General features: G+C 58.7%; 2 protein-coding genes and 1 long non-coding RNA gene across 3 annotated transcripts in view; 2 read left to right on the top strand and 1 right to left on the bottom strand.

Annotated features, from left to right (window-relative positions):
* LOC102146056 (uncharacterized) overlaps window positions 1-2,870 on the bottom strand; it is a 185,038-nt gene extending 182,168 nt beyond the window's left edge. Inside the window, exon 1 of the long non-coding RNA XR_012421608.1 lies at window positions 2,651-2,870. This is a non-coding gene — a long non-coding RNA (uncharacterized lncRNA). The remainder of the gene's footprint in view (window positions 1-2,650) is intronic.
* On the top strand, window positions 1,918-5,094 carry GBX2 (gastrulation brain homeobox 2). Its single transcript, XM_005574706.5, has 2 exons — window positions 1,918-2,871; window positions 3,880-5,094. The coding sequence occupies exons 1-2, from the start codon at window positions 2,349-2,351 to the stop codon at window positions 4,401-4,403; spliced, it is 1,047 nt and encodes a 348-aa protein (XP_005574763.1). The 5' UTR covers window positions 1,918-2,348; the 3' UTR covers window positions 4,404-5,094.
* LOC141408131 (uncharacterized) lies at window positions 4,465-7,575 on the top strand. The gene is made up of 3 exons (XM_074008569.1): window positions 4,465-4,479; window positions 5,346-5,972; window positions 6,186-7,575. The coding sequence occupies exons 1-3, from the start codon at window positions 4,465-4,467 to the stop codon at window positions 6,252-6,254; spliced, it is 711 nt and encodes a 236-aa protein (XP_073864670.1). The 3' UTR covers window positions 6,255-7,575.
* The last annotated feature ends 7,651 nt before the right edge of the window (window positions 7,576-15,226 follow it).

Genomic DNA, 15,226 nt, shown 5'->3' with positions numbered 1-15,226 from the left:
TTTTCTTCTTTTCTGGGACTGAAGAAGGAGGGATAGAGCCTGGAAATCCCACAGACACCTCCTTCTCCATGGATCCCAAAGGGAATTCATTTCCCCCTCACACTGCCTAAGCCACCTAGGGGTCTGGGCGTGAAGTCAGGGGAGGCAATCCAGGCAGCGTCCTAATGAATTCCTTTCAAACCGCCTGCTGCCGGAGCGATCTATTACTGCGGCCTGGAGTGGGGAAACGCGCTCGAGACGTCTTTGTCCGGGTGGTGGTGGGGAGGGAGGAGGAGGCGAGGAGGAGAGGGCTGGCGGCGGGACCATCGAGTTTTCCCAGCGCCCCGGGGCGCCAAGGACACACCCTCCCCTCTTTCCTCCAGGCCCGCTGGATGGGCAGTGGGTCTCCAGCGGGACTCCTGGCGGAGGAGCTGATCTGGGATTAAGACGTCCCCCGGGGGGCCTTGGGGTTGGAGGGAGAGAAACAGGAAGAACGCGAAAAAAGAGCTTCAAAGAATCGGGTCGATAAATTCATAAAGATCGATTTATCTTTATCTCCCAATTAAATGTGCTTGTAAGTGATACATAACACACGTCTAACACGGGCCAACTCCCCAACCACTAGCTCCTCGGCGTGAGCTGATTTCTAATGACCGAACTAACAATGCCCTTCTTTCCTTCTCCCCAACCCGGTGCTGTTGGCGGTTCAGGGCTGACGTCTAGACCCGGGAAGTTGAAGCCCGGGCCTTGGAGTCGCGAGGAAGCCCCGCGCGCGCGCTGGTGCGCTCTGCACGGTCTGCCCTCGTCACGAAATTATTCCATTTTTAAAGGGAAGACAAGAGCTGAAAGTTTTTGTTTTAAAATGGAGGAGGGGATAAGAATGTCCCTGGTTTCCCTCCACCCCCAAATTCCCTTACTTCCAAATTTGGGGGTCTTTACCATTGTTGAGAACAGGGGAAACATCCTGAGGGGATCGGCTCCATCCTGCAGTCAGCAAAGAGGAACCGCGCGCCCTCGAGTCCTCGCGCTGGAAACCGGGCGGCGGCGCCAGGGTGAGCACTCCCTGCGTTCACAAGGTGCTTAATTAGCGCCTATTTACAAAACGCAGCTTTTATTTGAGCAAACATCATAAAGCTTTCATCAGGATAATCTCACGTTACACAATCTGGAGGCGCAGCAACTCCCCCCTTCCTCCCCGAGGATGGAGCAGATAAAGGACTCTCTTTATTATCATAATTATCGTGGTTGTTATTTTGGTGCGCGCTGGCAAAGTGTGTAAATAGGTGCGATGATTAAGAATGTCATGAAAAATGAGAGACGGGATCGCTCACGGGAGAGCCCAGCCCGGGATGGGGGAAGCAGCAGCCTCCCCGCCCCACCTGGAGCGCGGACCGGCAGGGAACAACCCGGCGGGTTCCCGGCGGCAGGCAGGGCCTGCCTGCTCCCAGCCTTCGTCCCGGGGGCGGCTCTGGAGGGGTAGGACCCTGTCCCCAACTCCAGGATCCTCGCCCGGACCCCAGGAGCAGCCGGAGCACCCAGCGCTGGAGTGAGCCGCAGGCAGGTTGGTTCCATGACAAATACAGTAAAAGAAATAAAGCGCCCCCGGCCCAGCCGCGGGGGTGCGGGCTCCGGAGGTTGCCCTTCGAGGCGGCCTCGACAAGGCTGCAGGGCCCCAAGGTCCGAGTCTTGGAGGTGCCATCCGCCCCTCTCAGGTTTGCGCGGCGCGGGCTAGACACGCAGGCTCCGGCTCCCCGGCCCGCGCGCCTCCGACGGTGGCGCCCGCAGCCCGTTCGCGGCCAGCTTGGGTGGAAAGGGCGGGGCCCCGCTTTCGCCCCACCCCCTCCCCGCTCAGCCAATGGCCAGCGGCGCCCAGCCCCACGTGAGGCGAGCCGGGCCTGGCGGCAGGCAAAATGTGAATGAGAAAGAGGAGCGCGATTTAAAGGTGCTGGCGGCGCCCGCCGAAGACAAGTACGCCGGCTTCGCGCGCTACCCAGCGGCCCGCGGGAGGCGACGGACGGCGGGACAGACGGACGGACGGAGGGACGGACAGACGGCAGCTTACCGGGGCCTAGGGCGGCACCCGCGACGCGCGCGGGCTCCGACGGGCAAGCGGCGGACGGGGGCTCCGGCGAGCCCGAGGGGCCCGGGCGTCCTCTCCACTCCGGGGCGCACGGTCTCACCCCGCACACACCCTGCACCCGCCGGGCATGCAGCGGGCCCAGGACTGAGGGGCGGAGGCGTCTGCTCTCCGGGTTCCGCTCGGCCCCTGCCCGACGCTCCCGGCCGTGCTCCCGGCGTCCGGCGGGCTTCCCGGCGGCGGCGCGGCGCGGGGACTTTTCGCCTCTCGCTGGCCTCTCCCGAGCGCGTCTATGAGCGCAGCGTTCCCGCCGTCGCTGATGATGATGCAGCGCCCGCTGGGGAGTAGCACCGCCTTCAGCATAGACTCGCTGATCGGCAGCCCGCCGCAGCCCAGCCCAGGCCATTTCGTCTACACTGGCTACCCCATGTTCATGCCCTACCGGCCGGTAGTGCTGCCGCCGCCGCCGCCGCCGCCGCCCGCGCTGCCCCAGGCCGCGCTGCAGCCAGCGCTGCCGCCCGCACACCCTCACCACCAGATCCCCAGCCTGCCCACCGGCTTCTGCTCCAGCCTGGCGCAGGGCATGGCGCTCACCTCTACGCTTATGGCTACGCTCCCCGGCGGCTTCTCCGCGTCGCCCCAGCACCAGGAGGCGGCAGCGGCCCGCAAGTTCGCGCCGCAGCCGCTGCCCGGCGGCGGTAACTTCGACAAGGCGGAGGCGCTGCAGGCTGACGCAGAGGACGGCAAAGGCTTCCTGGCCAAAGAGGGCTCGCTGCTCGCCTTCTCCGCGGCCGAGGCGGTGCAGGCTTCTCTCGGTGAGTCGGCGGCGCGCGCAGCCGGGACTCGGGGGCGGGAGGAGGCGGGGGCGGGCCAGCGCCGGGTTCCCGCGGGAGACCGAGGGGGCGAGGCCGCGCCCCCGCTCGACCCCCGCCGGAGGAGTTGGAGGATGAGGCCCGGCTGTGCCGCTGGGCCTCCGGGGGACATTCAGAGCCACGCAACAAGCGGGGTCTCGGGGGGGCATTTAGCGCCCAGCGACCAGCTGCTGCCCTGGGCCGCATATCTGTCTGACGATGCGTTTATCCGAGTCCTCCTCTACCGCTCCGTGGTGACCTGGGGTCCTGGGTAGGTTGCAGCCTCTAGGGGAGACGAGTTGGGCTGAGCGTCCCAGCCGTGCGTGTGCCCAGGGGCGCCCAGACTTTCTAAACCTCTTCGCTGGTCTTGCTACTTTCCGGGAGAACGGATTCCTGGGAGGCTGTGTGTCTGTGTGTGTGTGTTGGGGGTGTCTGGTGGGAACTTCTAAGGCCACAAAACATCCCTTTGACCAATGTTGTCTGTCTCAAAAAAGACGGTCTGGGATCTGCACGTCCCTACGCCTCCAGTCCGGTTAGGAAGCAATTGAGGTTCACTGAATTTTCACGGTGGGGGAGGCAGGATGGATCCTGAATTCCCCCATCGGTCCTCAACCAGCCCCCACCCCAGGGACAAAGCGGGCAATCTCTTGGGCCTCGCGCCTCCTGCTACTTCTCCTGATGCTGCCGAGGCTGGGAGGGTGCGGGGGAGGCATGGCGGCCCTTTGAGTGATGGTTCTGGGCAAAGGGCCGTCGCCTGTACTGCCTCCTCTTCTTTGAGCTTTCTCACGCTCCCCCCACCTCTCCTCTACCCCTCAAAGGCCAGGAAATCACAATGTGTTAATGTCATAGAAAGACAATCCGCTAAAGGGCGGGGGGCGGGAGGGGGGCGCGGAATGCCCAAGTGACAGTGGGAAGGAGAAAGGAAGGCCAGTGTGCGAAATGTAATAAAATGCCGTTTGGTTTTGCTTTCAGTCGGGGCTGTCCGAGGGCAAGGGAAAGACGAGTCAAAGGTGGAAGACGACCCGAAGGGCAAGGAGGAGAGCTTCTCGCTGGAGAGCGATGTGGACTACAGCTCGGATGACAATCTGACTGGCCAGGCAGCTCACAAGGAGGAAGACCCGGGCCACGCACTGGAGGAGACCCCGCCGAGCAGCGGCGCGGCGGGCAGCACCACGTCTACGGGCAAGAACCGGCGGCGGCGGACTGCCTTCACCAGCGAGCAGCTGCTGGAGCTGGAGAAGGAGTTCCACTGCAAAAAGTACCTCTCCTTGACCGAGCGCTCGCAGATCGCCCACGCCCTCAAACTCAGCGAGGTGCAGGTGAAAATCTGGTTCCAGAACCGACGGGCCAAGTGGAAACGAGTGAAGGCGGGCAATGCCAATTCCAAGACAGGGGAGCCCTCCCGGAACCCTAAGATCGTCGTCCCCATCCCCGTCCACGTCAGCAGGTTCGCTATCAGAAGTCAGCATCAGCAGCTAGAGCAGGCCCGGCCCTGAGGGTCCAGAAGGGCCAGGGCCTGGCACCCACCTGGAGAAGCCCCGGCACCCAAGGGAACCCATGGTGGACTCTACTGTGTTTGAAGCAACAAAGTCACAGCCTAGTTGTGGCCATCCTAAGCAAATTGAGAATATATTCACTAAATGGGCTTAAAAGACTGCTTTTGAAGGGGCTTACAGCCACACCAGAAGACACGCTAAATATTTATTATACTATCCTACTTTGTACATAAATATCTCTATAGACTGGATCTCAGCTGCAGTATTTTGAAAGTTATAGGACTTAATTACCCAGTAATGTTCTCCACTCATTCCAGAAGAAAACAAAACCTCTGCTGTAATATGTACGGTTAGCAGCCACCTTTCCATACTTTTCCAAAGGTAAACGTGAAACCCAAGAACAAGCGCTGGGGTTTAAACTGATTTTGGTTTGCGTTCTGGCTTTTTGAGTTGACCGAAAAGCAGACATTGTTAGGCAGCCTGGAAATTCGCTTTGCTTTGCTTTGGTTTTGCCTGGCTTTGGTTTCCCCTGGGGTTGCCTATCCTATCTGAGCCATGTGAAGCACGTCTCCGTTGTGTTAATTTATTTCAATGTAGCTTATTTTCTTATAAGTTATGACATTTAAACAATTTCAGTCTTGTGAATAATAAAAAGGAGAGAGGGGGGAGAAAGACCAATCCCTGGGCCTCATAAGTGTGTCCAGAATTTGACTGTCCCGGGCACTGCCAGGGTGTGGCCGGGCAACTGGTCTGGAACCAGTACTGGAGAAACATCCCCTAAAACCTGTTTCCTTAGGCAGCCTGGACTTGAGCCACCCAGCACTTTACCAGGTTTAAAATAGGAGGGCAAGAGCACCGATAGGGTTACGAATTTAAGAAAACCTAATTCTCACCTTAGAAATCTATATCCCCCTTTTGCACAGCCTAATCGATACCTAGTAGGCCGGCAAACTTCGGCCAGAGGAGGAGGTGGGTGCCCGGAGGAGGCAAGCGAGTGCGGGTATTGGTGGCTTTGCACAAACTCCTGATGCTCCAAATCGACTACAGCCAGGAAGGAAACGTCTTTCCTTTGCCCGAAAAGAAGCGGTGCTCGCCTGCTGGCAGAGTGGAGGGTCCATAAATCAGGCTCCGGGCGTTATCTGGCGACAGGAGCAAAAACCCAGCGAGCCCAGCCGGCTTCCCGGCAGCCCTCAGTCGGAGGCGGTGGCGGGCTGGAGCGCCCGCGGCCGCTGCACCTCCCCCTCCGGGCGGGGTCGAGGGGGCGGGACCCGGCCACCGCCCCACCCCAAGGACGCCCCGGTATCCCTCACCACAAAGGGGGAAAAGGGGAGAGGCTACGCAGGGAGCTGGGAGTCGGTCTGCAGGGAACGGGGAGCTGCGCGCCTCCCCAGCTCGGTGGGGGCGTGCCTGGTCCCCAAGCCCACTCCTGTCCCACCCCCGGCCCTGCGCTCAGAGCCCCGAGCTCCCTACCGGACCCAGAAGCGCGCCGCCAGATACTGCGGTCCGGCCCGCGGGAGGCTGCGGCGGACAGACCCCGGGCGCCCAGGGGCGTGCAGCGGGCCAGCGAGGGTGAGCATGGTGCCACCAAGCCAGCAGCCCGAAGCGCGAGAGAAGCCGGGGCTTCGCCAGCCTCAGCCTTTCGAGTGGGGGAAGGAGGGGAGGCCGGGAAGCCGCTGCAATACAGCGGCGCTAGGCCTTTGGCGCGGTTCTCAGCCCAAGAAGGGGAAGCGCGGCCCGCCATGGGTTTAACACTAATATTGACTTAATTTTTACTACTTACAGGCCGTCACCTCCCCACGCTGGAGGGGCCTGGGGACCAAGACCTCCACCCAAACTTCAGGCGCAGGGTGAAGGCTGGGAGCGACCGAGTCACCCTTTCCCGCCGCGTTCCCAACAGTTCCGGTGGCAGAAAATGGCCCAGGCTTGGTTTTTGATCCCAGTAAAATAGAAGGGCCAGTCCTCCGAGGGCCTCGGCCGGCTCTGCGGGGCGCAGAGGCTCTTGGCCGCGCCCCGCCCAGCGCCATGAAACCTGACAGGGAGGGGATGGCGCCCGGGTCGCGCCCTGGCCTGGCGCGGGGGCCGCAAGGCCCGGATCCCACCCGCCAGGACGCGCAGAGCGCAGGTCGCCGGTGAGCGCCATCTGCTCGGGGCAGGTCCCCACTGGCCACACGACGCTGCTGCAGCCTTCGAGGCCCGCAGGGACGCCGTTTCCCGACCCACACACCTGAGCCAGTCTGCCGGTGGCTGGGGGCGAAGAGTTTAGCTGGGAAGGTGGAGGAGCTGCGGCCTCTGCCCCGCCGGCACTGCGGGTCGGGGGAAGAGACCCTGGGACTCCCCGCAGATCCTGGAGTGCCCCCGACATCCCCTTCCACCGTAACAAGTGTAACTCCCACCTGCCTTCTCCAAAAGCCCGTGGCAGGGTTGAGAGGCAGAGGGACCGGAAGCCTTGACCGCTCAAACCCGGCGGGAAAGCGAACCCCACTAGGAGCTGGAGGCCGCCGTCAGGAAGCCCCGCTTCTGGGACCGAGCTCCGGGCCCTCCCAGCCTCGAGGTCCTTGCCCTATGGAGACACGAGGAGGAGAGGGCCCGAGCTGGCCGACGCCGCCCGCCCTCCTGCTCCTCGGGGCGCTGACCCCCTCCCGCCCCAACCCCTGAGCGCCCGGGCGCCCCCGAGAGCCCGGCAGGGAGGCCAAGGCCCGGGAGACAGGCCGAGGGGAGGAAGATAAACAAGCGGCGCTTGATGGCCGCTGTCATCATGGCCGTCATCATGGCTTTCATTTGGCTGCCTAATGAGTCACATCACAGGCAGAGAGAAAAATTGTCAATCGCCCGGGCCCTAATGAATTTTTTTGCAAATTGTAATCAAGCCAGGCCGTCTCAGCTGGCTGATTAATGAGACCCACGAGGCTCGGCCAGCACCTCCGCTTTTTATTCCATCCCGTCCTCCCTGCACTAAATTAACAGCAACTTGTCTGCGCTTCAAATTAACTCCCAATGATTAATTCTGATGGGGGGGCCTGAAGAATAGCTTGTTCTAATAGGCTCTGGCCTGAGATGCTGTTGGAAATTAATACACTTCCCCTTTGGCTGCCGGCTTTAATCCAAGGTTGGGTTTTGACATCACTATATTTGTTGTTACAATAAATTCCACTTACATCTGCAGATCAAATAATTACGCTTGGGAGCTCCTTGGACCTGCGCCCCTAGCCATGCACTGGGATGCCTCAGGGCTGCCTGCACCCCGCAGCCACCGACCTAGGCAGAGGTCGGAGGAGGGCCACAAGAACAGTCACTCCACCCAGTGACTGCCCTTGCTCCCTGGCAAGTCAGGCAACCCTGCCCCCTTGGAGAACCAAAGGTATGCTGAAAATCCGCAGCCATCTCCCAGTTCGTGGGGCAGGGCCCTCTTTAGCTTGGTCCTGGGCCTCAAGCAACTTCCTCTTCCAGGAGGAGCCCAGGACTACCTTCCCAGCAGCCAGGACCACCTGCACTGGAGGCTGCTCAAATCCCAACCTGCTCTGGAATTTTCGAGATTTAGTGCATGCTTGTGCATCCAGCCTTTGCCTCCTGTCTTCAGCCCCCTGGGTGGTTCTTTCACAGATGGCTTGTCAGCTAAATGGAGAGCAGGGAGTGGCCCTCCAGGCTTTTTTGAGCCCGGGTTTGCCTCGGAGGACATCCTGACTCTATGGCTCTCTGTAGGTCTGGCCTTCAGCCTGGATGCTTATACCAGCCTGAGCACATCACTGGTACCTGCATTCCAAGAACCCTTTCTCTTGGGGTCAGCACCCTCTCCGTCTTGTTTCTGTTTGAGCTTAATGGGCTTAATTATTTCAGCTGCGTCTGGTGAGGCTCGCACAGGGCCTCCAGGGCTGCTCCCTCCAGCCCCAGACCTGTCGGGAACAGAGCCGAGGTGCTATGCCCCATGACAGGTGGTTCTAGGTGCACTGAAAGCCGGGAGTGACCTTCTAGCTTTCTGGCCTCAGGAGCCTCTGGATCACCCTTTGGTTCTCACTTCAGGGCCTTCCTAGTCCCAAGTGGCTGGAGCCCACGCATTCGGCAGCGCTGGCAGCAGAGACCCACTTGGGGCCCTCTTCTTTCCCCTGCTGGACTTCAGTGGCGATGTGGCAGAGTGGCTCACTTATGCCCAGCTGTGGCTTCCCAGGGAAGGAGGTTCCAGTGCACACACCTATTTCTGTCCCCAGACCCCAGGCATCTGCCCAGGCATGCACAGCCAGAGCAGATGGCCTGCTCTAACCTTCTGGCCACTGGGGCCTCCCAGGCAGCTTCAGTGCAGTGCTCAGGGCCCAGTTCCAGGGTAGCAGGGCTCTGGGGTCTTGGGGGAAGCTAAAGTCAGGGCTCTACAGGGACAGTCCGGATGAAGGGAGGTGGCATTAATCTTCATTTTAGGCCCTTATGGTGTAAACAGGAGAAATATGATCTTGGTAACCGAACATGAATGCAGATCACACCGGCAGAGTAATAAAGCACCTGAAACACCGACGCACAAAAGCAACACCATATGTATGAAGACAACCTGCATAAATTATAAATTACATCATAAAAATTGATTGCCTATTTGAACAGTTCAGAAGTGGGGGCCTAAGCTGACTTCCCCCCTACCCTCCGTGGCTTTGGGGAAAGGTCAAGCCGCAGTTCCCCTGGACAGGTGGGACTGGACTGACTGCACCGAGTCTCCCGGCAGCGCTGCACTGAGGCCTGGCTGGCACAGGGGGCCTGGGAGGCAGGCAGCACACTGTCACTGCAGTCGGCAAGCTCTGCTCCGCTGGGGCAGGGGGCAGGCCCACGCATTTGGGAGCCGCGGGAGGATCCAGGCTTCTTGGACTGGGGGACCAATGGCGGATCATGGCTTGGCGGGAGTCCCACCCCCAGGGAGGCTGCCCCTTGCCCCAGGTCCTGGTGGCCCGTGCCTGGTGCTGCTGCCCTGGAACCCGCTCAGATTTTCCGGCTTGAACTCAAAAAGGTCCCTGTGAGTGCCTCCCTCGATCCCCACGGAGTTGGCTCTGTGATGAGCAGGGATGTGAGTGTGCGCGTGTGGACGGGTGTGCAAGTGCTTGAGTATGTGTGGGCGTGAGCAGGTGACAGTGGGAGTGTGTGTGTGCATGTGCCATTCCCTTTCACGTCCAACCCTGCTTTGCCGAGTTTCTCCACATTCCAAATAGCCAAGGGTCCGACCCCACTGGCTCAGCCAAAAATGCTGCCCTCAGGCACCCAGCAAAGCTGAACGGTCCCTGTGCCCCCGAGTCCACCCCTGTGGACTGCTCCCTCTCACAGTGTATCCCTTCCGTGGCGGGAAGCCCCTCCCCCCATTCTTTCCCCACTGCCTAGAGGACTCCCGCACCCCGCACCACTCTTGTCTGTGACTCCCACCCGGCATCCTACAGTCCACTTTCCCCCCACCGCCAGGGTTTGGCCTCTGAGCTCTCCCCACATACCCCCAACCTCCAACGCATGGAACACCCCCCACTTTCTGTCCCTGGGATGACCCCCTCCGCAGTTCACACTGCCCCCACCCCCACCTGGACTTCAGAGCTCTTCCGGGTCTGGCCTATGGGCTGTTCCAGCTCCCCACCTCCGCAGTCCACCATCAACACCCCAGCCTCCACCGCCAGGCGCCCCTACACTCTCTCTCTCTCTCTACCTCTCTCTGTCTCTCTCTCTCTCTCTCTCTCTCTCTGCTCCTAAACTGACTCCCAGCGCCCCCACAGCCCATCCCCTTCATGCCGCAGTCGGGCACACCCTCATCCTCTCTCTGGAACCGGCCCAGAGCTGCGCCACACGCTAGGCTAGGGCGAGGGAAACCGAGGCCAGGGTAGCCCAGGGGTAGGCCGCCAGGCCTGGTCCTGCAAGAAGTCGTGCACCCCGTGGGCCTTGAGGGAGAGAGGCAGGAGGTCCGGCTGCGCTACCGGCCTGGCAGCTTGGACACCCAGGGAGGCAGGGAGGCCGTAGCGGGACGCGGCGGCCCATCTCGGGCGACCTTGTTCTCCTGATACTCCCGGGGGCCTGAGACCTAAACCGGGGGCCGAGCCCCGAGGGTGCACCCACGGCCCGAGAGCGGCCTGGGCCCTAGGCGAAAGCCTGAGGCAGGGCCAGGCCCGGGGGCGGGGGGCGGACGTCACTCCGGGCACCCACCCCCAAAGCCTTCATCTCTTTATTTCACCACCACTGGGTCCCTGACGGCCTTTGTCATGCCGGTGCATCTCTAGTGTGGCCGCCGTCGCCCTAAAGGGCCGGGCCCCCCAGCTTCAGCCCCGCGGCCTCCTGAATGACAATGGCTGAAATGGGATTACACAGACCTGATCCTATTAAGCCTGACCGCTAGCGGCCAGGCCCCCAGGCCCGGGCCCGGGAGGACACAGATCTCCTACCCCCACCTTCTCGCTTTCCCCTTCTCCCCGCCCCCCATCCGACTTCCCCGATGCACCTGGCTCGGCGGGGACCCGGCAGAGAACTGAGCGCCATGAGGGTTTGGAAGTGGCCGCCTGACCCCAGGAAGAGAGAGGCACCCGGCTATGAATAACAAAAGCCGAGCCTGACCAGGCGGAGAAAGGAAAGAAAGAGGGGCAGACCCCACCCCAGCCTGGCCCGGCCTCGGAGCGTGCAGAGGTGTGTGCAGTCCAGACTGTCAGAAGCCATGCTTGATGGCTCTGCGTGGCAGTTTCCGAGGCACCTCTCCCACCACGCCACCTGGGGCCTGGGATGCCATAGAAACGAGAAAGAGGTGTCCTTGCACCCAGCACCTTACCTGCCCTCCAGTGTGGCACAGCCGCCCAGAGGCAAGGGTGAGGGTCCCTTTCCGCAGACAGAGCAGCCAGCCCGGGCAGGGGACTCTGGCTGAGCCGCACTTGCAGCGGGAACTGGCCTGGATCCCTCCAAATCCTGACCTCGTCCCCTCCACAAGCCTTGGGTTCTGAGCCAAGGCCACTGGCACTGACTTCTTGCCAGGGTCGGGGGCCAAGGCAGAGCCCCTTGCCTGCGGGGAGAAGGGCGGGACAATGGACGCCCGTCCTGGGAGAGGAGAGCCAGAGTTTTGACCACCCCTGCTGGTGGATACCGGACAGTGCTTGGGGGAAGCTGCGATGTTTGCTCTTGTTTCAAGTTTTCCTTTTTCTTCCCTTCTCAGCCGAGTTCATCATGTTTATTTGAAGTTGGGTAGAACTTGTGGGAGAGGTGCACAGCTGTGTCCAGAGGCCAGAGAGGCCCCCCCTCCTGGTGGAGGCTCCCCTTAGCTAACCAGATCAAACCACTCCACACAGCGGAACCGCGCATGCCCTTTGCTTCTAGGGCACAGGTGTCTTGCAGACAGCTTGGTTTCTGGGGGAGGGGAATGGTGTAGTAGAGGTGAAGTGCGTGATAACATCACACCCCCACGAGCAGCCCACTCAGGGCTAGGTTCACAGCTTTGAACTCAGACCACCTGACTTTCCATCCTCAGGTGGTTAATTCTCCAAGTCTCAGTTTCCTCCTCAGCTGGTCCAATGCAAGCAAAGGGTGCCGTGCCAAGCTGGGCACACAGTGAATGCCGGTCACCATCAGCCACCGTTTCTATCGCCACCCACACAGAGGCTGGCTCTTCTGCTGAAGGCTGAAGAGAAACAAGGTTCCAGGGCAGTCCTCCTGTGTGGCTCTACCTTGGTTAGGGTTTGCTGTGTGTCTGGCTCAGATTCTTCCGTGACAGCCCCTCCACCTGCTCAACCCAGGTCTGTCTTGCCACATTTTAAGGCCATGTCATTCAGTCCTATCCTTTGTGGAGATGGTTTGGAATTCATAGTAGCATCTTCTTTACTCACTTGGCAAACAGGCTTCAGATCCTCTGCTGGTGCCCTCCACCTGAGGAGCCTGAGGTATGTGGAAGGAGAGAGATGGCGCTGTGGGCTGCTGACCCAGGGTGCTTCCGTAGGATGGCTACACACCTCTTTAACCCATATAGACCATCTCTGCTCAGTTTCCCCCATAAAACCAGAGGGTCTCAATTATCTTCATGTTCTATCTTATTGGACCTAATTTGATATCTTAGATCCAGAGGCAGAGGGGTCCCTGGGGTTGGCCCGGGGCAGAGGCAGGATTCAGACTCTGTCTTATTCTTAGTACTGGCAGGGGAGGTCTCAGTGAAGGTGTCAATTATGAACAATGAAGTGTCATTTCAGAAAGGCCTTTTCCATTCCTAGTATTTGCACAATTCCTCCTTTGCACAGGGTCACCCACCTCCCTCAGAGGTGCCTGGTGGATTAGTTAGAAAGATGGGAGGAACCCAAGCATTGCAAAACCTAAGGTAAGAATTTCAACCCTGTGTTGTCACCATCCTTAGTCAAAGAATCTCCAAGCTGGGTAAGATCCTGCCAGATGAATCATTTGATTTTCCAGTAACTTGGGGCTCCAAGCCACCTGGATGCAGAATGTTGACCTTAATGTGATCACACAGAGCGTTTCTATTACCAAAGCAGTCACTTCACACATATGTATGTGAGCATTACTTTTGAACCTGAGGTTATTGATCATTTCAAGTATGTTTATCAGTTGTCTTGAAGCAGATTTCCATTTTCTGTGACCACAGCTGGAATTTTCCCCCCAGTAATTTTCACATTTCAGCATTTTGAAAGCTACAAATTGCCAGAAAAGAATGATAATCGCCCATCTTTAAATGAGAAATTGTTAATTTGGGGTTTATAAAGGACTTTCTTTAATGAATAGTAGTGAAGACAGATTTGTCTTCCCGCCTCATTTTGCAAAGTCACATTTGTGAAGTCAGGAGATTTCCATTCTGCCTCTAATTACTCTCTCCCCCAGCAGGCCTGCAGCGAAGGAGAGGCCATGGGGGGTGAGCTGGGTGGACTGTGGCGGTGCCCTTGGTCCTGAGTAGGTGGCAGCCATATAGAGGATCTGGGGGCTGTCCTCTGGTTACCCCTACACTACCTACAGGCAGGGCTTTACCACTGGGGCTGTGGGCACTGGCACAGGATAATTCTTTGTGGTGTGGGACTGCCCATGAATGCCAGAGGGGCACCCTGTCATGTGACAGCCAAAAGTGCCCCAGAGGAAAGCAGACCTGTCCCCAGTTAAGTGTCCTCTGCTGCCACTGTGCTAGGCATGAGGAACTGACAGGCACTTGTGTGCAATACATGCCCTCAGGGGTTCAGAACCCATGGGGAAGACAGGTAGAAGCCAGTGTGAGGAGACCAGTATGCCCTGAATTCACACAGGGGCCTCATCCCCAGCATGGATGAGAAAGGTGCTCAGGGCCAGGGAGCCCTGGGCGGAGGCTGTGGCATGAGCAGGTATCACCCCAGGGAATGACTTTGCAGTGGAGATGCTTTGGGTCCCCATGGCCTGGAGTCAACAGAACAGGGTTTGCATTCAGACCTCACTCAGACTGGCCACCTGGAACTCCATGCCCTCTGCCTAGAGGCCTCCAAGTTCACCGGTTCCTCCCCTCAGATGCCCTCTGGGCTCTGGCGGTCCTGCTTCCCTGGGGCTCTTCACTCTGCCTCTGAAGCTCGGGGGGATTTTGCCCATTTGAGCTCAGTGATCGCAGCCAACCAGAGCTGGGCAGTGGCTGAGGGATCCCTGGGCTTCATAGCTGACACCAAACACAGGGCGAGTCCTCAGGTCTGGGCCTGGCCAGTTCTGCGCAGTGAGCCCTCCCTCTTTTCTCAAGGCACCTCTCCCCTGCCAAGGTTGGACAGCACGTATGTGGTTCAAGGGCCACTTCCTTGGGCTCAGGACCCTCTGGTCTGTCTCAGGGACATGAGGGCCTTCCTGGGGATCTGCTCTGGCCACCCAGAGCTCTTGAAGTGGCTGCTAACTCCACAGGCCTTTGGAATGCTTTCTCAAGATGAATGAATGAATAGTAGATGATGATGATGATGATGATAAATTTTAAAAAATAATAATAACCCTTCCTCCCCACAGTACCCAGCCTCAGCCACCTGACAGCTAAGGAGGCAGTCTAATTTGGAGTCATTTCGCGAAGTCCTTGGTGAGGACAAGTCTACAGCTTCTGAGTAATTCAGCACATTAAGCCCACAGGCTGCCTGCGCCCTGGCACTGCAGTGCTCCAGTCGGAGGAATTAGATGAGATTTTCTGGAAAGTTTCTTATTGACATGATTCCTACTTGACAGAGATGCCTTAGTCTGAAAATCCTGATTTAATGAGATGAGCCCCCTTCCTTGCCCAGCCCTGTGTTAGATCCTCCAGATGCAGGCTGGTAGTGGTTCCAGATGTTCAGTGTGGTCCACCTTCTCCCTTCCTTTCCCTTCCAGAGCACATGAAACCAACTCTGCTGGGGCCCTCAGAGGAGACTGGAGTCACCAGGGAGACCAGTGGGCATGGGGTGGGAGGACAAGGATTGCAAAGATGTCAGCGCTCCCCAAACTCATTTATTAGTTAAATGCAATCCCAATCAGATCCCAGTAGAGTTATCTTGGAAGCTTGACCAAATGGTTCTAAAGCACATCTGGGAGAATAAACATATGAATTCAGCTGGAGAATTTTTAAAGAGACACATCATGAAGAGGGGCAGTTGCTTCAAGAGGAGTGATTGCTCCTTGTGCATGGGTGACGGACACTCTTTCTAGCATTTGACCTTGAAGCTCACAACAACCCTAGGAAGTAGGTATTACCTTTAACCATACAGAATTGCTGGTATTTGATGATTTTGAGGCCTAGGAAATGGCAATTTTCTGTTATCGTCATCTACATTTCGCAAAACCAAGGCACAGAGAAAATAAGAACTGGCGCAAGGTCACACAGCGCCATTGGTAGATCCGGAATTTAAACCCAGATAGGTTGGCTGCAGGGCTTGTGC

The sequence above is a fragment of the Macaca fascicularis genome, chromosome 12 (assembly GCF_037993035.2).
Source record: "Macaca fascicularis isolate 582-1 chromosome 12, T2T-MFA8v1.1".
Classification (NCBI taxonomy): domain Eukaryota; kingdom Metazoa; phylum Chordata; class Mammalia; order Primates; family Cercopithecidae; genus Macaca; species Macaca fascicularis.
The sequence above is the reverse complement of the archived record's forward strand: the minus strand, read 5'-3'. Positions and strand labels throughout refer to the sequence as shown.

Coding starts and splice junctions, on each gene's coding strand:
- GBX2 (XM_005574706.5), top strand. CDS start 2,349: ATGAGCGCAGCGTTCCCGCCGTCGCTGATGATGATGCAGCGCCCGCTG. Junction 2,872..3,879: donor GGCGGTGCAGGCTTCTCTCG/GTGAGTCGGCGG, acceptor TTTTGCTTTCAG/TCGGGGCTGTCCGAGGGCAA.
- LOC141408131 (XM_074008569.1), top strand. Junction 5,973..6,185: donor CGTGCAGCGGGCCAGCGAGG/GTGAGCATGGTG, acceptor TACTACTTACAG/GCCGTCACCTCCCCACGCTG.